The sequence below is a fragment of the Mangifera indica genome, chromosome 6 (genome assembly GCF_011075055.1).
Source record: "Mangifera indica cultivar Alphonso chromosome 6, CATAS_Mindica_2.1, whole genome shotgun sequence".
Lineage (NCBI taxonomy): Eukaryota > Viridiplantae > Streptophyta > Magnoliopsida > Sapindales > Anacardiaceae > Mangifera > Mangifera indica.
This window is the reverse complement of record NC_058142.1, coordinates 3,016,686-3,041,481: the sequence shown is the minus strand read 5'-3', so window position 1 is coordinate 3,041,481 and position 24,796 is coordinate 3,016,686. Positions and strand designations below refer to the sequence as shown.

General features: G+C 35.0%; 4 protein-coding genes across 10 annotated transcripts; 3 read left to right on the top strand and 1 right to left on the bottom strand.

Moving 5' to 3' along the window:
• Positions 1–39: 39 nt before the first annotated feature.
• On the top strand, positions 40–6,200 carry LOC123217997 (endonuclease MutS2). Of its 3 annotated transcripts, none has more exons than XM_044639140.1 (6): positions 40–693; positions 1,671–2,619; positions 2,703–3,227; positions 4,130–4,591; positions 5,595–5,929; positions 6,156–6,200. In XM_044639140.1, the coding sequence occupies exons 1-5, from the start codon at positions 203–205 to the stop codon at positions 5,904–5,906; spliced, it is 2,739 nt and encodes a 912-aa protein (XP_044495075.1). In that variant the 5' UTR covers positions 40–202; the 3' UTR covers positions 5,907–5,929; positions 6,156–6,200. The 3 variants fall into 3 exon arrangements, with proteins under 3 accessions (XP_044495075.1, XP_044495074.1, XP_044495073.1); XM_044639139.1 differs by having other exon boundaries at positions 6,067–6,200; XM_044639138.1 differs by lacking the exon at positions 6,156–6,200 and having other exon boundaries at positions 5,595–6,019.
• A 6-nt stretch (positions 6,201–6,206) lies between these two features.
• LOC123218000 (stem-specific protein TSJT1-like) lies at positions 6,207–7,798 on the top strand. Of its 2 annotated transcripts, none has more exons than XM_044639143.1 (5): positions 6,207–6,347; positions 6,433–6,681; positions 6,797–7,037; positions 7,168–7,288; positions 7,441–7,798. In XM_044639143.1, the coding sequence occupies exons 2-5, from the start codon at positions 6,482–6,484 to the stop codon at positions 7,638–7,640; spliced, it is 762 nt and encodes a 253-aa protein (XP_044495078.1). In that variant the 5' UTR covers positions 6,207–6,347; positions 6,433–6,481; the 3' UTR covers positions 7,641–7,798. The 2 variants fall into 2 exon arrangements, with proteins under 2 accessions (XP_044495078.1, XP_044495080.1); XM_044639145.1 differs by having other exon boundaries at positions 6,219–6,347; positions 6,422–6,681.
• Positions 7,799–8,705: 907 nt separating this feature from the next.
• Positions 8,706–12,742, bottom strand: LOC123217927. Of its 4 annotated transcripts, XM_044639014.1 has the most exons (8): positions 12,575–12,742; positions 11,916–12,125; positions 11,607–11,803; positions 11,350–11,457; positions 10,601–11,243; positions 9,589–10,519; positions 9,380–9,452; positions 8,706–9,087 (listed from the first exon to the last, which is right to left on the bottom strand). In XM_044639014.1, exons 2-8 carry the CDS (start codon positions 12,019–12,021, stop codon positions 8,929–8,931), a joined length of 2,217 nt encoding a protein of 738 aa, XP_044494949.1. In that variant the 5' UTR covers positions 12,022–12,125; positions 12,575–12,742; the 3' UTR covers positions 8,706–8,928. The 4 variants fall into 4 exon arrangements, with proteins under 4 accessions (XP_044494949.1, XP_044494947.1, XP_044494946.1 ...); XM_044639012.1 differs by having other exon boundaries at positions 9,589–11,243; positions 12,247–12,742; XM_044639011.1 differs by having other exon boundaries at positions 9,589–11,243.
• Positions 12,743–18,918: 6,176 nt separating this feature from the next.
• On the top strand, positions 18,919–24,692 carry LOC123219811 (putative nuclear RNA export factor SDE5). Its single transcript, XM_044641802.1, has 11 exons — positions 18,919–19,488; positions 20,283–20,308; positions 20,876–20,953; positions 22,101–22,171; positions 22,311–22,567; positions 22,920–23,002; positions 23,127–23,183; positions 23,557–23,624; positions 23,726–23,826; positions 23,909–23,979; positions 24,251–24,692. Exons 1-11 carry the CDS (start codon positions 18,921–18,923, stop codon positions 24,368–24,370), a joined length of 1,500 nt encoding a protein of 499 aa, XP_044497737.1. The 5' UTR covers positions 18,919–18,920; the 3' UTR covers positions 24,371–24,692.
• The last annotated feature ends 104 nt before the right edge of the window (positions 24,693–24,796 follow it).

Sequence of the window (24,796 nt, the reverse complement as noted above, 5' to 3'; positions counted from 1 at the left end):
TTATTTATATATTTAAAAGGAGGTTACATAATTTTATCTGAACAAAGGTCAATGCAATCCAGATGCAACTCTCCAATCACTTTCTCTCCCTCCAAAACGAACAGCCGTCCGAGCCTTCAAACTGAAATGGATAAGACGGATACATAATATATAGCACAAACTTTAACGCCAAAAGGTTTCTCCTATCTCCACTATTCTTCAAATGCAACTCTCCAATCACTTTCTCTCCTTCCGAAATCCTCCTGTCCTCTCTCGTCATCGCAGCCGTGCTCTCATCTGCAAATTCACTGCTCTTTCATTCGCAAACTCGTCCAAAACCGGCGCCTCTGAATCTCTCCAACTAGAAACCCTGACAAGCCTCGAATGGCCCGCCCTCTGCCACCAGTTCTCCTCCTTCACGCAGACTTCCATGGGCCTTTCCGTCGCCCAAGGGGCCCGAATTCCCTTTGGAAAATCCCGACGTCAGAGCCAGAAGCTTCTGGATCAGACTTCCGCCGCCCTGGCGGTGATGCAATTTCAGCAGTTGGATTTATCTAAAATCGAAGATATTTCGGGAATTATAAATTCCGCTGTTTCGGGTCAGTTGCTTTCTCTGAGTGAGATTTGTGCTGTTAGAAGGACACTGAGAGAGGTCAGTGCCGTGTGGGAGAAGCTAAAGAAGGTAACGGCCCTGGAGGAAGATTCTTTGGAGAGGTATTAATATTATAGTATTTGCCACCATCTGTTTAATCATTGTTAATGTTTCACATTTCAGATGTATAGATTGTTTATAGATTAGTGGCAAGTATATGGCCTCTAAGTAAGAGAAATTTATGTAATGAAAGAGTAAGTTATGTTTGTGTTCTAGATTATTTAAAGTATACACTCTTTGAACATTTCTTAGAATTATGTTTTTTCTCAATGGTTCTAGTGTCTGAAGGTTTTGTTAATTGACTATTTGACTCACTGGTCCTTTGAAATGGTTCAGGAATTAATATAGTGTGTGATGATTTTCTAACTTTCCAACGGTTCTGACTTTTGGAGTGGGTCTTAATTTTAACTTAAGTTTGCTTTGAATATTTTTTTCGAGTTTTTTGAGTGATAGAAAAAAATTTGTGATCTAGCAAGAATAGAAATATGGTGGACCTCTATTGTAATGCATATCAAGTAGAGCTTAACTGATTTGAAAATATTATATTGTTTTTCTTCTCAAAAGAGTTTATTGCTCAAAATTTCTGTTAGATTGTTAAGGATTTTGCTAGAAGTAGTTGACAGAAAAAAAAGGTAAAAGATGTTCTTCATGTTTGAGGTTAATTCGGGTCTTAATGATAGACAACAACTTAATTCAGTGCATTCATATGCTAGTGATATAATTTTTTGTAATAGGCATCTTGTGCTTTGAAGCCTTATTCAAAATGATCTTGTGTAATTAATGTAACTTATGCATTTGTGATTTGGTCATCTTTTTTGCTTGACACTAGATGGAGAGAGGGATAAGTCTTACAATAGTGATGGATTTTTGTGTCTCACTAAGGCCTGGAAAATAATTTTGAAGGTAACATTGCATAAGGAGTGCAAGTCATATCTTCTTTTCTTTTCAACACTAGAGCAAAAAGCTGGCTCCATGAAATTCAATTTAGTAACTAAGAGTGTTTCATATGGTCTCATCTATCTGATCGTATTTTGAACAGGTATTCTCCTCTGCTTGATATACTCAAGGATTGCAATTTTCAGACGGGGTTAGAGCAAAGAATAGGATTTTGCATTGACTGCAATCTTTCAATTATCCTTGATAGAGCTAGTGAGGATTTAGAGATCATTAGGGAAGAAAGGAAAAGGAACATGGAAAATCTGGATGCTCTATTGAAGGATGTATCAACTAGAATTTATCAGGCTGGTGGCATTGACAAGCCTTTAATAACCAAGCGCCGGTCTAGGATGTGTGTGGGTATTAAGGCTTCTCACAAGTATTTGCTTCCAGATGGTGTAGTTTTAAATGTTAGTAGTTCTGGTGCAACGTACTTTATGGAACCTAAAGATGTAGTGGAGTTGAACAATATGGAAGTAAAGCTTTCAAACTCTGAGAAAGCAGAGGAGATGGCCATTCTAAGCCTACTTACAGCTGAAATAGTGAAATCAGAAATAGATATAAAATATTTGCTAGATAAAGTTCTAGAAGTTGATCTTGCTTTTGCCAGGGCTGGGTATGCTCAGTGGATGAATGGGGTCTGTCCAATTTTAAGTTCAGAGAATCATGAGGGCTTTAATTATAGTGAAAACAATTGTTCTTTATCAGTAAACATTGAAGGTATTAGACATCCACTGCTCCTTGGGTCCCCTTCAACACTAGTTTCTTCTAACTCTAGAAATTCAGCTTCGGTGGAAGTGATAAATGGTGTTATGAATATTGGAAGTTTGTCAAAAGGTGTTTCTGATTTTCCTACACCAATAGACATCAAAGTTGAGCATGAGACCAGAGTAGTTGTGATCTCAGGACCTAATACAGGAGGGAAAACTGCTTCGATGAAAACTCTAGGCCTGGCATCTCTTATGTCAAAGGCTGGCATATTTTTGCCTTCTAAGAACAACCCGAGGCTTCCATGGTTTGATCTTGTTCTTGCAGATATTGGGGATCATCAGGTAGTATTTTACCTTGTTATAACAGATAATTCTTAGGATTTTCTTTTTGTAGCTTCTTCTAACCCTGTCTTCTTTCATTTTAGTCCCTTGAACAAAATCTCTCGACTTTCAGTGGGCATATATCAAGGATTATTGAGATCATGGAAGTCGTTTCAAGAGAATCACTTGTCCTCATTGATGAAATAGGGAGTGGAACTGATCCTTCGGAAGGGGTAGCTCTTGCTACTGGCATCCTGCAATATCTAAAAGATCGCGTTGGTTTAGCTATTGTTACTACTCATTATGCTGATTTAAGCTGTCTGAAAGACAAAGATTCTCAGTTTGAGAATGCTGCCATGGAATTTTCAATGGAAACTTTACAACCTACCTATAAAATTCTTTGGGGAAGTACTGGTGATTCAAATGCGTTAAATATTGCTAAAACAATTGGTTTTGATAGAAATATAATCGAACGTGCAAAACAGTGGGTGGAGAGGTTAAGGGCAGAAGAGCAGCAGCAGTGGAAAGGTGAGTTGTATCAATCATTAATGGAGGAGAGAAGGAAATTAGAAGGTCAGGCCAGGAGAGCTGCATCTCTTCATGCAGAAATTATGGATCTTTACCATAAGGTATAGTTTTGACAAATTTCTAGTCTCAAACGACATGTTTTTATTTATTTTATGACATTTCTTATGTATTGATTTTCTTTGTACTTGTACATAGGGTGAAGATTATATCTGAAACCTCAATTCAGTTTTACTAAGTTCTGGGCATTGGAAATAATTGATTCTTTATCATGTGAGTCAACTGGGAGTACTTAAATTGCCAAGTTATTGTGCATAACTTCCCCTGTGAAACTGGGCTTACACTGCCTGATGACCTTGACGGTCAGCAACTAGACAAGCAAATGAGCATAGACCACATTTTTTGGCCTTCATGTTTGTATCTTGGATCCAATTTTAATTCTATTATTGTGTATTATCTGTTTTTGCTAACTTCCAATCTGCTGGTCAAAAGTGGATTTAATAAGGTGCCCAAATTATTTTACATGATTAGGAGCATATATGAAATCTACTTTTGTGAGGGGTGTGATTTTGAAAACAAGATGGAACTCAAGGAATTTGGGACATACATATATTTAAAAATAAAGTCTTCACTAATCATTAATCTATAATGTGTATTCAGTTACTTTGGATTTTGAGTGTAAAAGATTTTCCATGCAATGTTCAGATTATTTGGTTATTTAATGTATCTATCTTCTTTCTAATACAAGCCTTGGGAGAACAATCTATATATCAGCCTTGTGTAAGGGGGAAATCATGTTTTTATTCATAAAAGAGTTATTGTAAGCAGAGTGGCTATGCTGTAATTCAATCCAGGTGCAACACCTGAAGACTCTATCTTGTGCTCTTTTTATTAAATACAATAAAAAGAGTTTTCTTCTAATTCTTGTTATATTGCTTCCTTTAAATTCATTACAATTCCTGGAGTTGTAATATTCTCCTATCCCTTTTTCAATTTGTGGTTGTAGATTCAAGAAGAGGCAAAAGATATAGATAGACGTGAGGTAATTCTCAGGGAAAAGGAAACAAAACAGGTCCAGCAAGAACTAAATGCTGCAAAGTCAAAGATAGAAACTGTGGTCCAGGAGTTTGAAACCCAACTCAAAACTGCCAGTGTTGATCAGCTTAATTCTTTAGTAAAAAAATCAGAATCTGCAATTGCATCAATTGTTGAAGCTCACCTCCCTGCTGATGATGACTTTGTCAGTGAAACAACTGCCACTTCATTTACGCCCAAATTTGGGGAGCAAGTCCATGTGAAGGGCTTGGGAGATAAATTGGCTATTGTAGTTGAAGCACCTGGAGATGATGAGACTGTCTTAGTCCAATATGGTAAAATAAGTGTTCGTGTGAAGAAAAACAGCATTAAGGCTATTCCCAGTAACAGAAGAAATGTTGCAACTAGCTCTGTCCCACGTTTGAAAAAGCAGGTATGATTAGTTTCTAAGTTTTTACTTGGCACAAAAGGTTAAATTAATAAGGGCCCAATAATTTTATTCAAGCTCTTAAAATATATTTAGTTCTTTAGAAAAGTTGAGACATTATTTGGTTGCTTATTTTGTTTCTATCATGTTTAAGTCTTCTTGTTCGGAAGAATATGTTGACCATGAGTATGAGTTCCTGTTTCCCGTTGGATATGGAATTCATCTAGTTTGCAAACCAAAGTTTGATAGATTGGCTGACTGGTTTACTTAAACTGACTTTAAAATGGGTTTTAATGTGTTGCTGTATCTTCAGATTTTCCAGCTCCTTTTGTTTTCCAGATGAAGATGATAATTTCATGTCATTATCAACTTATTACAGTAGTTATGCAAAATACTTATCTGATATTCCACCAAGACCCTTGCTTTGTAATGATGTTTTCTCCCTTCATTCATGTTGTTTCACATCATGTTCCACAAATCTGTTGCTGATGAAACACAGCTCTTCAATGGCCAGAATTCTGGTGAAATTCATATGTAGGTTTCATTGAATATCACTGGCATTGTTTTCATTCCACTCCTCAAATATCATTGAATCTCTATGCTGTGGTTTTCATTATCTCTTTCATTCTGCTTAGTTCTTTGTACAATGCAAATCCTTGCCAGTTTTGTAGATTCTTTTACAAGTTTTCTTTAAGATCCTAAAGGATAAAATTTTTTTATTATTTCGATATTACAAAAAAAAAAAAAAACCACATTTTTTCCAATTCATTGATGGATCAAAATTTTGTGTTTGTGATTTTCATGTGTAACATAAGGACAATTGTTGGGACAACTCTTCATTTACTAATCACTGTAGCACATGGATTAGTAAATGAGGGCTTCTCCCTTTAATTAGATATCTAGTTATACTTGTTTAACTAGCTTAAACATGGTTCTATATATGTCATTGTCGGGTAATTTTTTCTATTTATCCTGCAATGCTGACTATGATAAGCTGAAATTATGTTAGAGATACCGGAGTGATGAGTTAAAGAATGATTTAGTGGGAAGCAATGCTGAAGAGGCTCCTTACAGCCCCCGGGTGCAAACATCCAAGAATACTGTGGATCTCCGTGGAATGCGAGTAGAAGAAGCTGCTCACCACCTTGATATGGCCATCTCTGCAACAGGCTCACGTTCAGTTCTCTTTATTGTACATGGTATGGGGACCGGGGTTGTTAAAGAACGAGCACTGGATATACTGAGAAATCATCAACGCGTAGCCAATTATGAACCAGAAAGTCCAATGAATTATGGTTGTACAGTTGCTTATATCAAGTGAAATCTCTATCACAATTTTCATATGTATGGTTCTCTCCTCAAATAGCCTTGTACTTACATGAATAATTTGTTTTTGATTTAGTTTCTTTATCAAACCTTGGCTGACTTGCCCAATTTTTTGATTCGTCTATAACTGGGGATTAAATAACCCCTGTTATTAGAAATCATATTTTAGACAGGCCGGTTCCTCTTTTAAAATTTGAACTTGAGTGTAGAATAGCAGTGTTCACATGCTTCATCATCCATCCAGATGTCAACATTGAGCCTTTCTGAATAAATCAATCATTTCTATTCATTGGGAAGCTAAACAGACTAGTGAGAAGATAAAGCAAACATGCTGGCACTGTTCTTTATGCAGCTCTTGCCTATAGCTACATGTCATACACGTATGAAAAGATAAAACTTAGAGCTGCCATATTGCGGATTCCCACGCAAGACTCTTGTAAGTTTGCTAACTGCATTTGTTGTTTCTGTTTCAGACTTTTTGATAAGTTTACATTATATAATATTTCTGAGATGCACACAAGGTTCTGGCCTTAGCACAAGCCTGGAGCACTCTTGAGATTTGGCAGGAAAATGTTAGCTGTGTTCGAGAAAGCAATTGGAAACCCGCCCGAGGAGTTGAGTCTTCCCTCAACTGGGTTGAAAAATTCTAAAAGCCGGCAAGACATCGCGGAAAATTTTCAGTCACTATGGCCGGACTCAACATTTTACAACCTTTCAAATGGGAATTTCATGGCTGTGTCACATGAAGATGAGAGTCCATTGCTACCTAGGTATTGAAGTCTAATTGATCTCGGTGTTAAGCAGACAAATTTAAACACTTTCTTAGCAAAATTAATCCATTTACAACATCATATCAAGAAACTCTGCTTGATTGAATTTTATCAGGTCTATAGTTGTCATAGATGACATCTTCTGCATATTTATTGGGACTCTAGAGAACATGAGTGAACTTAAGCGACATTATGGCCTTTCAAGACAAGCAACAGAAGCAATGGTTCTGATTGAAGCTTATAAGGTCCTAAGGGATCGAGCACCATATCCACCTGATCAAGTCATCAAAGATCTTGAAGGAAAATTTGCGTTTGTTCTCTTTGATGCCAGGTCTCATATCCCTTTTGCAGGCAGGGTGAGTTCAATCTTCTACTCATGGATGAAAAATATTTTACCATAGTTTCTGTTATGCCATTTCTTTCAAGTGTTCTATACATGTCACATTGTTATTTAGTAGTAACATTAATTTTTAGCAATTTAATTAGGATCGGGATGGTAGCGTCAATTTCAAATGGGGAATGACTGGAGACGGGTCCTTGATATTTTCTGATGATCCCAATCTTATTGAAGAAGCTTGTGGGAAATCTTGCTCTGCATTTCCTCCAGGTTTCTTCTAATATTATCTTCTTATGATTCGTGGATTGATGCTCCTTTTCATTACAAAATTTCTGAAACCAGGGGAACTAGTTTCAGGTTATACATATTACAGAAGCACAGCAATGTAAAGTTGCTGAGTGTTTTTTTACATGGTTAAACAGGATGTATTTTTATGGAGGGAAGCGGGCTTGTTAGCTTTGTGCATCCGCTTCATAAGGTTCGAGCAATTGTGCGTGAAGACGATGATGGAAAAATTTGTGGAGTTACTTTTCAGGTGGACTTACTCACACGGCTTCACAGCATTCCGCGTACGGGTAGTGCTGCGAATTGGGCAGACGTTGCCGTTGTTGAGGCAGAATGATGTGTCGCCGGGTGAGAGAATGGACTGAACTCTGTAAACTAGTGTTATAAATCCCTAAAAAGTTGAAATGGACTTGTTTATGAATGTCTGATAAACCAGTGGCTATGTGCCTGAAATTTCTGGAAATTACGTGTTATCAGAAACTTGTTTTAAGGTGACTATTGTTTGCCTATTGGCTCGCATCCTATTGATCTGCCCAAACAGAGTTGGGTGTTCAATGAGTTCCCTTTAAACTACCTAATTTGAACTTGACTCGATTTAAGAAAAACCAAATTCGAATTTAGTTATAATATCAAATCAAACTTTAATTAAACTCAATTTAATATTATAATTAAATAAAAATTTATTAAAATAACATGATTTTGATGCATATTAATTAAAACGATATTATTTTAACTAATTTGAATTAAACCTTTTTAAACTTAAGAGTTTGATGTATTAAATACCCTCTAAGTTTGAGTTTAAACTTGATAATATAAAATTTTTAGACTCAAATTCGAATTCACCTAAATTGAACTTATTTTGGGCTCCGTTGAACTGAATTAGCAATTAAATTCAAGCCAGTTGGGCCCAAATCCACAAAGGTATTACGTATAACATTATTCCACGGAAAACGCTGTAACTGCTAACAAGAGGGTATGCACCTTCACATTCAGCTAGCTTGATTCTCTTAAAGTTTGAATGTTTCTATATATCGTCTACCTTTCGCTCTTCTTTGGTGCTCGTCTTGCACCAACTACACAAGGTTTTTCATTTTTAAGAGCAATGCAAGCACGAAAACACAAGGTTTTAACCGTTGAGTGTACTTCGGTTTCATTTCTTTCTACTTACTGTTGACTGTAGACAAATTTTGGCTGAATAGGGCTATTTACAATGTGTACCCCGCAGCTGAATACAAATGATTCAACATCTTAGGACTCAGGTATTATCTATTCACGACTAATATTAGCTTATGATAAACTTCACACCTGATCAATGATGCTGCAACGAGTATGAACTAAGTGACAAGCAATGCACCTAATAAGATTTCCTCCCCAGAAATCAGATATAAATGCAATGATCAGGTCCTTACAAGATCTTTTCCTCGTAGATTCCATATTAAGTAGATAACAATCATTTACAGAAATGGTGATCTAGGAGTAAAACTTGCATACAGCAAGTATATCACGTCAGATTTATATTGACATAATCTTTGACTATTAACTGGTCCACTATGAAATAATATTAGAGATGCAGAGAAGATAGTAAAATGTATTTACCTGAGAAAAATGAGGGCGATGACAACATTTCATTTGGCTCTTGGACTTCCTTTGCACATGTTTCTCCATTTATCCTTCAAGTCTATGGCCGTACGACCTTTCAGAAACACAGAACTACCAAATTCTAAAATCATCTTCCATGGAATATTTCTATCATTGACACTAGTAGTAAATCTCCTGACCCCCTTCTGCAAAAGTAGAAGCAATTTAACAATACATAACAGAAACAAAAAATTTCAATGATGGAATGAAATGCTGTCACAAAATGAACCACGGATTCCAGAGTAAAATTCATTCATAAGCCTAATATAATCTAAATGATCATCATGCCTGCATGACATAGCACACTATGTAGTAATATATGCACTTCTTAAATTTTGAAAGCAAATATATACAACATTAAATTTCGAATTTTCAGAGGAATGTTTTTAAAAATTTAATCATCTTATGTTAAAAAAATCTCTCTACATAGCTAGTTACCTTAAGCATCTCTTCCTCTTTAGCTGTCCATGGAACTTTTTTCCTTCTCAACTGAGGAATTGCAGGGTATGTACTGGAATTTTAAAAAAATGTCAATTACCAGTCAATATAAAAACATTTATATGATGTGCTACACCTGACTTTCTACTTAAAAAGCATGCAAGTGCAAATATGATGATGATAATAAGCACAATGGATAAAATACTTACTACTGTCTCTCTTGCCTGCGGACACGTATAGAGTAATTTGAAAACATATCGTTTTCCCCTTCAGCATCCCTCAGATCCACAGGAGCTACAACTATATCTCTACAGGTTAAATTATCATCATCAGACCTCCAATTAGCCTGTGCTTGATCCTGTTGTTCTCCAAGCAATTTTAAAGATGGGAACTCTTTAACCGTATTCTCTTTCCCTACCTTTTCTCTGTTAGAAACACAAACTGTTGCACTAACTACATTTTCCATTTCTTCACTCCAATGCAAATTGTTTTTGAAACATGATGCAGAAGGCTCTGACTGATTCCTATTACCGATACTTTCCTGACATAGATGATCACTGAGATCATGTACATGCTGGCCATTTAGATTCACTTGGTTATGTTCTCGCCCTCCCAAGTGACTGTTCTCAAAAATTTCCTTGTTTCCATTTTGTCTTGAATGAGTCTGCCCTTTTCCGTGCAACTCCTTAGCAGGTTCCTTCGAATGCTGCTCCAAACTCTTATGAAAAAAAGCAGCTAATCTCTTCCTTGCTATGGAAGCTTTTTTCTTAGCTTCAAGGTATTCAGAAATTGCAAGGGAATATGCACAAAATGGACAATAAAAATTTCCCGTTTCATCAAAGTTTGCAGGGCAACCCAAGCAATCCTCATGAACCACCAATGGGCAACTACTTGTGTGACAAACCAACAACTGACCATCTTTATTACATTTCACACAAAGGTTTTGTTCTGTCAAGCTGCTTGCTGCCAGGAAATCATTACCTAAGCATTGGGAGCTGAAGAAACGACTCTTCCTCTTGGCAACATCAATTCTCTCATTCAAATATTCATCATTATCACTTGACAATTCTTCTTCATGCAAAGGCTCTGAATGACCTCTGGACTCATCTGCATAGTCATTTCGCTGTGTTTGCAATAAGGCTGCATCCATTGATATTCTTGGTTCAGTAAGATTGACATCATCCAATAATACATTTTGAATAGATTCATCCCCATATGTACCTCGAGGCATTTTATCAGGAATATGATTAACTATTGTCTGATTATGCTTAATTTGATCATCATTAAGATCACCATTCTGTCCATTCTGTCCAAGCCTCTCTGCACAGCCATCCTCTGGAAACTGGCTTTCCTCCATGCTTGCATCTTGATATTTGTTTGCAACATCACAATCTTCTCCTTCATTAACTCTAACAATTCTTTCAGGAATATTTTCCATCAACTGCAAACAAGGAACCGAGTGCTGTTGAATTGATAGGTTGGCAAACTTTGTATCTTGCTTAAGGTTTTTGACATTAGAATGAAGATCAAATTCCCCTTGGTTTTCATTGATGTCCCCTGCCATATTTTCATCATCAGCCAAGGTATTTGATTCTTTTCTGTTTCTCTTAGAAGGTAATATTTTTGTATTATGCAAATTATCTCCAGTTAGTTCATTCACATTTTCACAGGTTGGCAGGATCAAGCTCTCATTCATAGATGTTGTTTGAACATGAGCACCAGTCTCATTAAATCTCCATGTCCTTGCATTATGATTGACATCATCAGTGTGGATTCTGCCACTCCTATTTACACACATCAGCCCACTACTTTCCTTCAAGGAGGCAGCCAATGGATTATTACCTTCAAGAATCATATCTTTCAGCTGTTTGTAGACAACAATAAAAGGCACAATCACAAACAGCTTATCGAAATTCATAATCAACCATCTCATGCAACAAGAAAAGCAATAGAGCAAGAATTCATTTTACCTGTTGTAAAGCACATTTAGGCATAAAAGCTCTTTTATGAATAATAAAGGGATGTACATCCCATTTCAACCACTCTGGTCCATCCATTTTAAGATCTGATGCTGGTGTCTGAGAAACAAGAATTTTACAAATATATTTAGACAAAACCCGTCACCAAAAAGAGGGTTTCCGAAGAAATGGCAGATTTAATTGCTTTTATTTCTTTAATGCCTGCAAACTAACTATTAAAGATCAGAAAAAAAATTGTAGTATATTACCTCCTGCAGTATGCGTTGGAGAACATCTTCACAGCTTTCTGATAAAGCAAACCCAACTTTCACCTCTGTCTCTGAAAGGAAGTCATTAATATGTTCATTTGCATCACCAAACATATCCTCCAAACATCTCAAAGCAACCATTCCCGTCGTATTTTTTGCTAAATCATCAGGTAACTGTGGGGCCATTTCAACCAAATCTGAAATTAAAAAAAAAAGGGCCAAAGAAATCCTATCACTAAAGACCAATGAAAACAAGAAGAAATCATCACATCCATCTTTAAGCACGTACTTAAATCTGCACATGCATACCGTGTAAAACAGACGTGTCTACTTGCTTGAAGCTGGCTGCATACTCAATAATCCAAAGCCATGGAAGGTTTGGATTTCCAGAAGAAAACTCAGTCACAGAACCCATTTATTGCAAATCTCAAAAGTCAAAACTTCCGAATAGTTTGACCTTTACTCCACGCTAGTACTTCATGCAATGGCTTCAGATGATAAGCACGCGCCTAACTTAATCTAAATTTAAAACATTGAACAAATTGTAATAGTTTTCCAAATTGAAAATTCACAAAATTCCAAAATAGCACAAATACACTGAAAATGCATAATATCATTTAGGCTCAGTTAAAAAATTCACCACATTTTCGTTAAATGTCACGGTATAAGCAAGACAAACTAACGAAGGAGCACGCATAATCCTTAGAAACAAACTATCAGCTCCTCATGAGTATTGATTGCCAATCATACAACAAAATGCTTGCATATCTCGTTGAATGCTTATTAGTACACAAAACAAACAAGAATCAAGAAACCGTATTATCGATAGGAAAGGATATTCGATTTTGACCCAAAAAGAGGTTCAATCTACTGGCATATACTTGGGAGAAGAACCAATTGCTAAAAAGAAGTTCACAACAACATAAAGAAATTCGAGGGAAGAAAAATAAATTCCGAACAACAGAAACCTTTCCATGGCAGCTTCCGGTGCCGTAACGGAATTCACAGTGATACGGCCGGTGAGTTTTGAAAACAAGACGAGGGTCGATTAGGTTCAAGAAGAGACTGTAATCGGAAAAATATTTTCAATTAATTCCAATAAAGACCTGCCACATGTACTATGAATTTTGTGCCGCTACCCCTAAAATTTGGAACTTCAAACATTGCCATTAATATTTGACCAAAGGACATTGTCCACCCCACGGTTGCTGACTGATAATTTTTAGGCCAAATGACTTAGTCCCACCTAAGCTTTGATGCATACTCAACTCTCACCCTGAATCTTTCAAAAGCTCAAATACGCACCCATCAGAGGTTAAAATTTACCAATTTTGTTAATTTAATTATAAATTATAAAGAGTATATCATTTAGAAAAATGACATTCCCCCTTGACCTAGGTTTCCTATTACTCAAAATTTTCATCTTCAGTGCCCCCCCAAACTTTAGAAAATCATAGTTGCACCCTTATCTTCCACTATTTCTCCCTCCATCTCCGACAACTCCCTTCATCTTCGATCAATAAAGAAATCCAAAGCACAGTTGACATTGCTGGCTAAGAAAGTTGACAAAAGAAGTTGATGAAGAAAGCCAACGTTGTCGTTGATAATCAAGCAATGATCCGACATTCATTTTTTGATTCAAAAAAATCCAAAAAATGATTTGATATTTCTACACACAAATTAGAAAAGGAGAGGGTCGAGCCTTCCTCCTTCAATGCAACATCATCAACCACTGAAGGAAGGGTGATGATGCCTCAAAAACAAGCAGGAGATCTAGATTCTCACTCTTTTTCGATAAAAAAACATGCTAAAATCACTAGAGATATCACCTGGAAGGAAGAGGGAGTGTCGACAAAGGTTTATGGTGGGAAGAGAGCATTGCCGGAGACAAAGATAGTGACCAAAGAGGGAAAAAAAAAAACTTAAGATGGAGAAAAAACTCACTTTTCAAAATTGAAAAATTGAACCTAAGGAAGGAAATGAGTAATATTATATTTGTTAATATTAGTGATTAAATGATATTTTTGCTCTTCTAATTAACAACTAAATTTAACAAAAATTTGATGATAGATAAATATTTAGGTTTTTAAAATGTTAAAGGTGAGAGTTTGGATGTACATCAAAACTTGGGCAAGAATAAGTCCTTTGACCTAATTTTTATCCTTTATTTTTTAAAAATCAAAATGGCAACCATCATCCAATTCAATTAAGTAAAAAGGAAGCAAAATCATTTTATATTGATTTTTCTATTTTTCTATTTCTTTTTATTCTTGTTATCTTCTCTTTTCTTCTTATTGTATTTATTATTTTGAAAATATGATAAAATATGTATTTATTGTTTTGAAAAGGCCAAAGGACTATGTCCCACCCAATGTATGCTACACTCTCAAGTTTCCTCATTTTTATTTTTGATAATCCCAAATACCCACCCATAAGCAGTTAAAATTAATAGAATCTTAACCTCTTAAAATTTTATCTCTTTTTGCCCCCCTAAACTTTAAAATCTAAAAGTTTCTCCCAGCCTAAGTTTTAAAAAATGACAATTTCACCCACGTCATCTCCGGCTCTATTGCCGGTAGCCTCTCCCTCTGGCAGTCTCTCTTCTCTTATTTGAACACCCGATCGACGTAGAAGAAGCGATGGAAGACGAAGAACTTCATCGAGGAAGACGAAGTTCTTTGTCTGGGAGACGAAGAACTTTGTCTTCCACCGCTTCTCCAAAGCCGATCGGGCATCCAAATGGGAGGAGAGAGACCGTCGGAGGGAAAGGGTGCTTCGGGAGGGAGATGTCGTCGACAATGGAGCTAGAGATGACGTTGGAGATTTTAAAACGAAACCCTAGGGTGAATCTGTCATTTTTTAAAACTTAGGCTGGAGAAAACTTTTATTTTTTAAAGTTTAGAGGGCAAAAAGAGATTATATTTTAATTTATTTTTAATATTATAGAGAAAATGATGATTTTACCCTTATTATTGTTAATTTTAACTGTTTATGGGTGAGTATTTGAGATTATCAAAGATAAAGGGGGAACTTTGATTGCAGCATACCTTGGGTGGGACATAGTCCTTTGGCCTTTTGAAAATACAATTAAAGGGCAGCAAATTTGCCTTTACTCATGTATTTATTGCTTTGTTTGATTGTGACATAGATCATGATTTAAATCTACATAAAATGTGAGATTGAGTTATTTGAAAGTTGCATGTTATCTTAAAATTTGGGACTATATCCCATAACGATCTCAACATATCGATGTCCCACTTTTGAGAGAGAGAGTGACCTTTGGTTGTTAGGGCAGTCCGGCGATCCGGTAGGTTAACAAGTAGGGGCAAGAGCATGGTTATTTTATAGACAATGTCAAAGCAAAGATTATTCCAATTGAAGAAGAGCAAAGAAAACCTACTGGTTTATCGATCTTCTGGAGTTCTTAGGGAGGCTAAAGCCTTTGCCAGATAAGACGGTGCTGCACATGATGAGAACAATATCCCACCTAATGATCTAGAACCACGACCAGAATCAACTCCATCTCCATTATGTAGAGACTAGAAATGACCAGGACCCCATACCGATTGATCCAGTAGTGAAGAATCAATTGAATCTCCCTTTTCAGCTTTTATGCATCAGATCAGATTTTTGCTCGCCATGAATGATTGTTTCATAGCCTTATTGCCACAGTGCAAACGCAGATCGATGCTTGCATCAGTGGGGTAAGTTGCTTTTGTTATCGGCATAAGATAAAAAGCATAAAGCTAAAATCGAGACCACCAGCATGAATAACGCCTTTATTTTAATTGTAAACCACGTTGATCGAATGTCTTATCGTGTACTACATTATCAAAGCCTAGAGGCACGTACGTAGAACAGGCCTACCCTGACTCCAGTGCCAGAGCCATGCCTTCCGCACTGTGCTCTTCATTCTGTATTATGGTATTACATTTTCTACAATCTGCAGGTGCGCAAGCTGAGCAAGCGGGCTCTGCAAGAGGATATTAAAAGATTACCATAAAGGACATTGGTGAGGTTTTTATTCTCACCTCGCTCCAAACAAATCTCAACAGAGGCCATACTCATCTCATCATCTTTACTAAGAATTGCGGCTCTAAGTGGCCACCATCGAAGGCTTTATATAGTTAAGTTTTGCAGCTGGTAAAAGATGCATACAGTAAAATAAGGCGTAAAATTGAGTGATCCATCGTGCAATTGGTGGAGCTTATACTTGTCCAAGCTTTACTTGCAGTTGCAAAGAAGAAGAACAAAGCCTCTTAGCAAAACCAAAAGGGGAATGCAAACACGAATGGTTTCTGCCATTTTGATCAAAGAAGGTGTTAAGTGACGTATAGGCATGGTTGCTTCTTGTATTGCAGGTTAAGAAGTGTGATTTGGAGTTCAAAAATTTGCGATAACCTGCTATCCAGACTGCTATATATGTCCTCAAGTGACCATAATATACACATGATCAAGCATCAGGCAGTTTTCATCAAGCAACGGCTATGTGACCATAATGTTCTCACTATTTAGTAAGCTTAGATAAATTAGAAATTTCGATTCGTTTTATTAAAAATGATTCTGAAGGTCTTATTAAGTGAAATGTATCAGGCTTCAGATACAACGTTGAGATTGAAGGTTTAGGGTTTAGACAATTTAGAGCATCAACCCAGGTTGACGTGCGCCTAATCCGACTAGTCCATGGTGAAGTTACGGATTGGTATACCACCGTCGAGGCAAGGAGGTGGTGGAGAGGGACGACATGGCTCATAACAAGCTGGTACATTGCAAGGCGGAGGCTCATACGGTGGCACACAATGCTCACAGCAACCTGGATTATCGCAAGGAGGAGGCTCGTATGGTGGACTCCGACAAAACGGGTCATCGTCGGCGCAACAATTCTGATTACAACATGGCTGGTCACAATAGAGCTGATCAGATTGAGAGTTGGTGATGTTGTTTTTGTTTGGCTGGAGGGAAAGGGTGAGATTTTTCTCAGCTGGGAGAATAACTCTACTAGCAGAGCTGACTCCGAATAAGCTTACCGAAACCAGAAAGGCGATGAAAATCAAACTGGGTGCTGCCATTTTTGACTGATTAAGCAAACTTTGATGCTTTGAATGAGTAACTCCAGCATCAATGGGGTTTATATATTGAAGTTTTGCCTGATTTTGTTGGAGTAAGTGAGTGAAATATGAGGGAAAAACATTTCATACACTTTGTTCTTGCTGTTGATAGCGATTCATGGTGATTGTGTGAACAAAAAATTAAGGCTACTTAATTTCAAGATTTCATTGGTTTTGTTTAATATAAATTACTGAATGCAAATAAAATTAAATATTAATATTTCTTGTTTTCACACAAAAAAGAAACTTAATAGCGGACTATTAAATCTAGTTTTATTTTTCCACATGTTAATTTAAAAAATATATATATATTAACATTTTTTATAAAATTATAAAAAAAAAAAATCTCTCCAGCCAAATAAAACATTTATATATTAATTTTAATTAAAAATAATATAAAATTTTACTAACACAAGTATATAAATAAATATTAATAATATATAATCATATATTTGAGAAACATTATGTAATTTTTAAAAATATCAGAGATGCTAAAAATTTTTAATTTAAAAATAAAAATTATACTAAAAATGTTATAAATATCGAATTACAAATTTTAAGTTATAAAATATTTTTTGAAATATATATAAGTGGATATGGTAATTTCTGAAATAAGATAGAAAAATATATATTTGTGCTTAATAAATTTAAAAAAACTGTATTTATAACTCGCAATATTATTTATAGTTTAATCTAACATGATCGCTATTCTAATATTTTAAATTTAATGTACAAAATAATAATTAGTTACACTTATATTATGATATTTAAATAAAATAATATAAATATCTGCATAATATTGCTGACTTTGAAAATTGATGAGAAAATTATTTTTTTAAACTTAAATAATGAAAAACATTTTGTCAAACTTTGGGTGGTAAATGTTATTTGGCTGGGTCAAAAAAGTCAAAAAGGAACTTGCAGGAGAAGCCACTGCCCAGGGTGGGACAAAAACAGTGGACTCCTTGTGTGAGAAGGGTTAGCAGCTTGCGAAAGAAGGAAATGTTTGGTTCATTTAAATATAATTTCAAAAAATATTTTTTAATTATCTCTATTACTTTTTTATACAAATTACATTAAATTTTTTTTTTCTTGAGTTGAATTCTTATTTTTCATTTTTTCAATTTGACTACTTTTTATTATAATTCCGGCTGAGTGAATAATTTATATGTTTTATTTTATTTTATTTTATTTTTCACCATATGATATAGTGGCATAATTATTATTATTTTAATAAAATTATTATTTTTAATTAATAATAAATAATAAAATATATTCACATAAATATATATTTATTTGAATAAATATATTTAAAATGAACACGTAACATTCCAATTTCCCACCATAAATCATTCTTTTTTTAATTTCATATTCATATCATTTTCATTTTCACAGTAATATTTACTTTATTCTTTTCTTAGATTTACAGGAAGAAATAAAAATTAAAAAATAAACAGTACATATTTCCATTTCTATATAAGCTATGGAGAAACCGAAACTTCACAACTTTTGTATGCAGGCGAGGTGAGGGACTGCCGCTCTTTCTTCTTCAAACCTCCGCAAAACCGCTCTAGTACGTCTCTTCTCCATCTCTCCTTCAAGTTAATTTTATGTGTTGATTGAATAATCGGATTTCACTTTGATTCTTTACGGTCATTTGAACTGGAAATTCGTACTAAAATTTCTATTTTCCTGTAACGTATGATTTCTCTCTCTCTCTCTCTCATTTTTCGTTCTTTTGTTTGTATCATACCTAGATAATGAAGTGGGAGTATGAGTTGATAACTGTCGTCTTTGAATTCGAGTTCTTGCGAAACGCGTTTGCGAAATGGGTCTTTAATTGAATCACTGCATTTTTAAGTTGCATTTTGTGTATATAAGTTAAGCATTGGGTAGCAAGAATTATTGTTGTTACAAAGTTTGATTTATTGTTTTATATATGATTGTGTGTGATTTATGTTGCTTTGTGAAACTGTTTGATTATTTCTTGGGATTTTTTTTTAACTGAATACTTAGTTAACAAGATTAAAGGAAAGTGAATTTGGGGGCCTAGTGGTTCTTGAATGTTAATCTTTTGGGTTTCTATATTCTCTAAGTAAATATTCATGAAGCTTTATTTAATTTTCTTTTCTATTTTCGGCTGTATAATTTGAACATTATTCTGTGTACTGATTCGTCTCCTATTGCCTTGTGAAATTTATTAGGAATGGAAGTATCTAGTTCAAATGGATTGACTAGTGACATTGAAGAAAAGGCATTGAATAGTTTGCTTGATGCATTTGGTTCTATGTTTACTCTACAAGAAATAGCTTCAGCTTATTGCAATGCCGGAGGAAATGTACACTTGGCTAGTGAGTTTCTTTTTGAACAGCCAGCAAGTGTCACAACCTCTACTGCCCAACTGTCTAGCGGTGAGGAATGGAGTAAACAATCTACAGAATCAATTAATAGTGATATTTCTGAGTCTTCATATCAAGCAAATGGGAAGTTCAAATCTTCAAAGACAAAAGGGCGTACAGTTTCAGCAGGCACTATTTCTAGCATTATTGGTAAAGATTATGTTAAATCTGTTCATCCAGCTAATGGTTCTTGTATAGCAACCAAACCATCGAAGTGGGATTTGAAGCAGTTGCCTATGTCTGAAATTTGGAGAGAAGAAGGTAAACCAAATCCCCCCAAGAATGACCTTCTACCAGAAGATATGGAAGATTTTCTCATCAAATTGCTCGGAGAGGGCTTCCAGATGGAAAGGGGTGTGGTTCGGGAAATTCTTGGTATGCCAAACTTTATTATTTTACCATATATTCTAGGTTATGTATTTTTTCTTTCATGTTGTAGAATTTGTTTCTTTTATTATTTTTTTTTTCTGGACTGAGTTGTTTGAGTTCTGAAATTTGTTAGGTAAAATACCTTTATTTGTGAGTTTTTCTGCTGTTTTCACACGATGTTTCATTTATTTCTGCCAATTACTTGTTTGTTGTGCAGTAGATGTAAAAATTTTCTAAGAATAGAATAGAACTGATGGGTCCTTGTGAAGAATCTATGGAACTACAATTGAGAAGGAATGTCTCATGATTCTAAAAAATTAAGTAAAAGATTGGGCCAGCACCCCCTCTGTTCCTCCTTTCTGTATTTGATGTTTGGCTTTCATAGAAGGAATCATGTCAGCACCCTAGGAGTATGAGTAACAAGCGAAATTAGCCCTAGAACTAACTAGGAATCTTAAAGTACTACCTGGTTAGTGGCTTGTAAAATTACTTTTATATATATGCAGGAATATTTTATTTGCTATTTTTTAACTACTACATCCTTGGGATATCCTTCTTTATATCTAGCGGAGTTTGGGTAAAACCAGGTGCATTATTCTAAATAAGTATTAACAAAATTTGTTCACTTAGTCTACGGGGAATTTCTGTCTAGAGCTAATAATATTGTGAGGAATCAATTAGGGAAATTTGGTTCAGAATCATTGAGTAAACCAGTAGACTCATAGTATTTGATGTACATCTGAACCGTTTTGATGGTTTCTGTGTTGTGATCCTAATCTGACTTTATATTAAATTTGCAGAGAGTTGCAGATATGATATGCAAAAGGTATGTATCCCTAATATCTTTCTTTTATTTTTTTTCCTCAATTTTACTAAAAGTTGTCTTCATCATATTAGGTCAAAAGGCCGCTCTTATATACTGCTATTGCTGTTTAAGTTATGTTGCACACATGGCCTTTTAATACTGCTGATTAACTTTCATTTTTTATGCTTCCTAATGTGCGGAATAATACCATTTGGTGGTTTTCAGTGATTGAGCCGAATGCATTTGTTGACCTAGTATATTAGTCAACTGAGAGAATTAACAGACTATGCTCCAAAGTCTGTAAAAACTGGCACAGAGCCATTAATGTGACAATAAAATGACCTTTTGAAAAAATTATTTAGGGTTTTATCTATCTATGACATACCTTGAAGTAATGTTTGGGCTACTAACTTTGTGCAAAAAATTACTATAAACCATTAAACTGATACAGGTTTACCTTCTACTATTGATATAATCATACAGAATGCAAATATTTTTTTAATATTCTTTTCTGCTTGGAAGTATTAGAATATGTTCCAAACACTTAGAACTTCCAAACTTTCTAAGTTTTTCGGTTTTACCATGCAGAGCATGTTGAAACTACTTGATCGGTCAGACGAGACTTCTGACAGATGGATGGAATCTCTTGATAGATCCTCTGAGAAGGTTAGTATCATTGGATCATATTCTGTAACCTATATTGCCTTGTCATGATGATGAATGCTTTATTCTCATATACCAGATAGTAATTAGTTTTTATTTCTGTGAACTAGCCTTACACTGTTGAGGCTACATATAAAATTTATATTTGAGTTTGTGATGGAATAATTGCAGTTGAGTTTGTGCTACATGTAACTTTATGGAGGGTATAGTCAGCAGTTTGATGAATGTAAGAGAGAGCTAGTAGATAATATATCCTGGATTGCTGAGATATTCTTCTTACATGCCCATTGCATTTACTAAATTCTTTATACCATTACTGAAATGAAAGTTGAAAGTGTTGGCTATCATGACTATATTAGAGATGTGCATGTGAATCTGAAAGTAATAATTACTCCTCAAATCTCTCTATACTAGTTAATTTGTGAGAGTATATACTACATCTTTTGACACTCTAAACCATGAGAAATAAGGTGGAGTGAGTAATTATCAGTGTTTTTATTTGTATTTTGAAGTAGTATGAAATATTTTATGGAGGTAATAACAATAATCCCCTCGGGGTTTCTGAAGTAACAAAATCCTCCTGCTGTTAAGTTTTAGGTGTTAAAATTAATGGTATGAGGGCAATTCAGTTTAGGTGTTAAAATTACAGTAGAAGGGCAATTTGGTGAATATTCTTTAACTCAGAATAGCATATATCCTAATGGTGCACTAACAGCAAGGGGTTTTTTGTCATTTAATTAAAACTTAAGGGGGTAGATGTTAACCGTATTTTGTATGACCAACTTAGTACTAGGGTTATTTTGATGATTTCTTTTGCAACATACATTTTCTTTGTTTGTTTGCATATATATTTTTCCATGCATCATTTTATTTTGCCACTCAAGTTGCTCGAATTTATAGGAAAAGTAATAAAATTGACCAGCTTAGGAATGCATGGTTCATGGCTTTCTAAATTCTGCAACTTTACATGTCTCACAAAATATCATCAGTTTAAGTATAGATGTTTGTGCTATATCTTAGGTTTCCTTGTTCTTTGAGAATCAGTTCATGTGAAGTTAGTAATTAGTTTTTCTTTTCTATCAACAGTTGGAAATTAACGGCAATCTCTTGATTGATACATGTTTATTTTTATTATAATTTTGTATTACAGTTTACAGAGCATCCAAATTGCGAAGGATCTGATTATCAACGAAAGTTGCAACAGCAGAATTCTTCGGGATGGTATTAAGTTTAGAAAGTTATTTCTTCTCAATCTTTAGGAAATTCTATATTTTTCACTGAGAGTTTTGGAATGGGGAAAAAAATGTCTGGTTCCCTACCTTGTCAAACTCATGTTAGGTTTTTGCTTGTTTTCCTGCAGTGGTGGAAATGAAGATGCCAATAAAAGTGAAACAAAACTGCCTGGACAATTGAAAGAGAGAAAGGAACTCCAGAAGGAAGTTTTGTTTGCTTTGTTTTCTGCTCCCGAGAAATCTGAGGAATTGCCTGAAAGAACACAGAAGGCTGTGGCCGTCAGGAGGTCTAGGGCATTCGGAACTGTGGTCAGTGAACCTCCTAGGGACTTTATACCTGAGCCCAAGGTTAATGTGTTTCCCTGGCAAGAAAACAGCACAATTGGTATGTACTCTGTTATATTAATTTCATCAATTGTATTTGTGTCTGTATCCACAGTTACAATATATGATGTGGGAAAGAGTGCTGTGGATTTGTAACATTACCTATTTACCTATTTATAGCGTTAGGAAAAATAAAATCATCAATTTGTGTGGAAGAAAGGAAATTGATCTTAGAAATTGTTACACATGCCATAAATGATGCTCTAGACCTACCATAATGATATGTGAGTGGTTTATGAGGAAATAGATAAGAAACTGGCTAAATTTATCTTTAACCTTATGTGTCTTTTTTCATTTTTTTCCCTATTTTCAAACTCTCCTTTTTATCTCATCAAGTCTGTTACTGGTTGCAGATGAAGATGAGGATGACGACTATCAGGCTCTTCGTAAAGCTGTGATGGAATATAGGAGCATGAGGAAAGCATATTACGAAGCTGTAGGTTCTTCTTTAGCTTTTTAGCATTAACACAATGTTTTATATACATGAAAGGTGCAATTTTATCTGTGTTAATTGACTTAATTCTAAATACCATGAAATAAGAATATGAGTTCCTTGCCAGGCTGTTGCTGCAGTCAGTAGTGGTGACCGTGCTCGAGCAGACCAACTTATGGAAGATGTAAGGTTTCAATCTACTATCATTTGAATGGTATTATAACCATATTAAACCTGAAATGAAATCTGGGCACTTCGATTGATACTCTTGCTATGTTTAAGTATTTTGCTATGGATAATAAATATGTTTCAGCATCACAGTTGGCATTTAAGATGCATAAGTTTTCTTGATTGTTTTTGAGAAGTGGAGGAACTTGTTTTTAGAAGCCTACTTGTTTTATTGACTTCATTACTTTTGCTGCCTCCTGTTGCACTGAAACTATAAACACATAAATCTTAGTAGTTGCATAACTGGCAAAACCAAGTATTTTGTGACATATCACCTTTCTCGTTGTGGAGAATCCAATGATTTACTGTGAGTGCTGTGGGTATAACAGGGACATCGCTATCAAGAAAAGGCACGCCAAGCAGATGAAGAATCTAATCAGAAGATTCTTGAAACTAGGTTAGTAATATTTGTGTATTTTTCTAATGTTGTAGAGTAGGTGGAAATTGGGCTATATCTATTATCTGTTTTATTTAATTCTCTGTGGTGGTCATTGGCAGAAATTCGGAGACAGACATTTTACTTGACTTGCATGACTTTGAAGCAAAGGAAGCTGTTCGCCTTTTGAAATGTCATCTTTTAAGAATTTCAGGCATTTCATGTGAGTCATCACTTCAATTTTTCTATTTACGTTTAGTTTGTGTCATTTTAAGTGAAATTTATCCAATCTTGGTTTCCCCCAGCATTTAAGTACCTCAAGGTCATTCTAGAGACAAATGATGTAGATAACAAAAAGGAAGCTCGTCGACGCCTGGTAAGACTAGTTAGTCTGTCAATCGATCCATAACTTAAATTCTTAGCTCTACATAAATTTAAGTAATTTTCATACAAAATAATTTTTTTTTTTTTGGGATAAAAACCCACCCGTTGACTTCATAAATATATTGTAATAGCTGTTGGATGAGATATGTTTTTTGTCTTTTGCCCCTAATCCAGAAGCTGCTTTAGTTACAATTTATCACTTGATATCCCACAAAGGTTGAAGAGAAGGATTTATGTGTTTGTTTATATTAATTTCTAAACAGGTTATGAAGCTACTAAACAAAGAATCAATTGAGTGGATTGAAGAAAAAGGAAATCCTGGAACAATTCTTATTCGCATAGATATGATAGACCCAAACCGTTTGAGTTTTGCAAAAAAGTAGTGTCCAACATTGGAGCAAGTCAGTTTCTCAGAATCTATATAAAATACAAGCAGGGAAAGGTGAAGGGCATGTGATACATTCTGAAGTTTCATGGAGCAGATTGTTTGATTCTGAATCATTTTTGTAAGAAGTTGTGAGTACTATCAAAACTTGTGCAGATTGAATTGAACCTAATGCATGGGTGAATTTTTGAAGTGGCCTTGTGTTCTTTATGTCTTGAAACATTGGTCACAGTTTTGGCCTATCTTTTGATGTTACATTGCATTTAGCTTGTGTAATACTTTGGAAACTTTGTTTACCTACCTGTCATCTACTTCGTCCATGAATTTTGTTTGATTTTTATTTAAATTATTGATTTGTCCTTTGTCAATGTAATTATAAAAATACCCCTATCAGTTTATACGAACATTAATTACCAATGTAGCT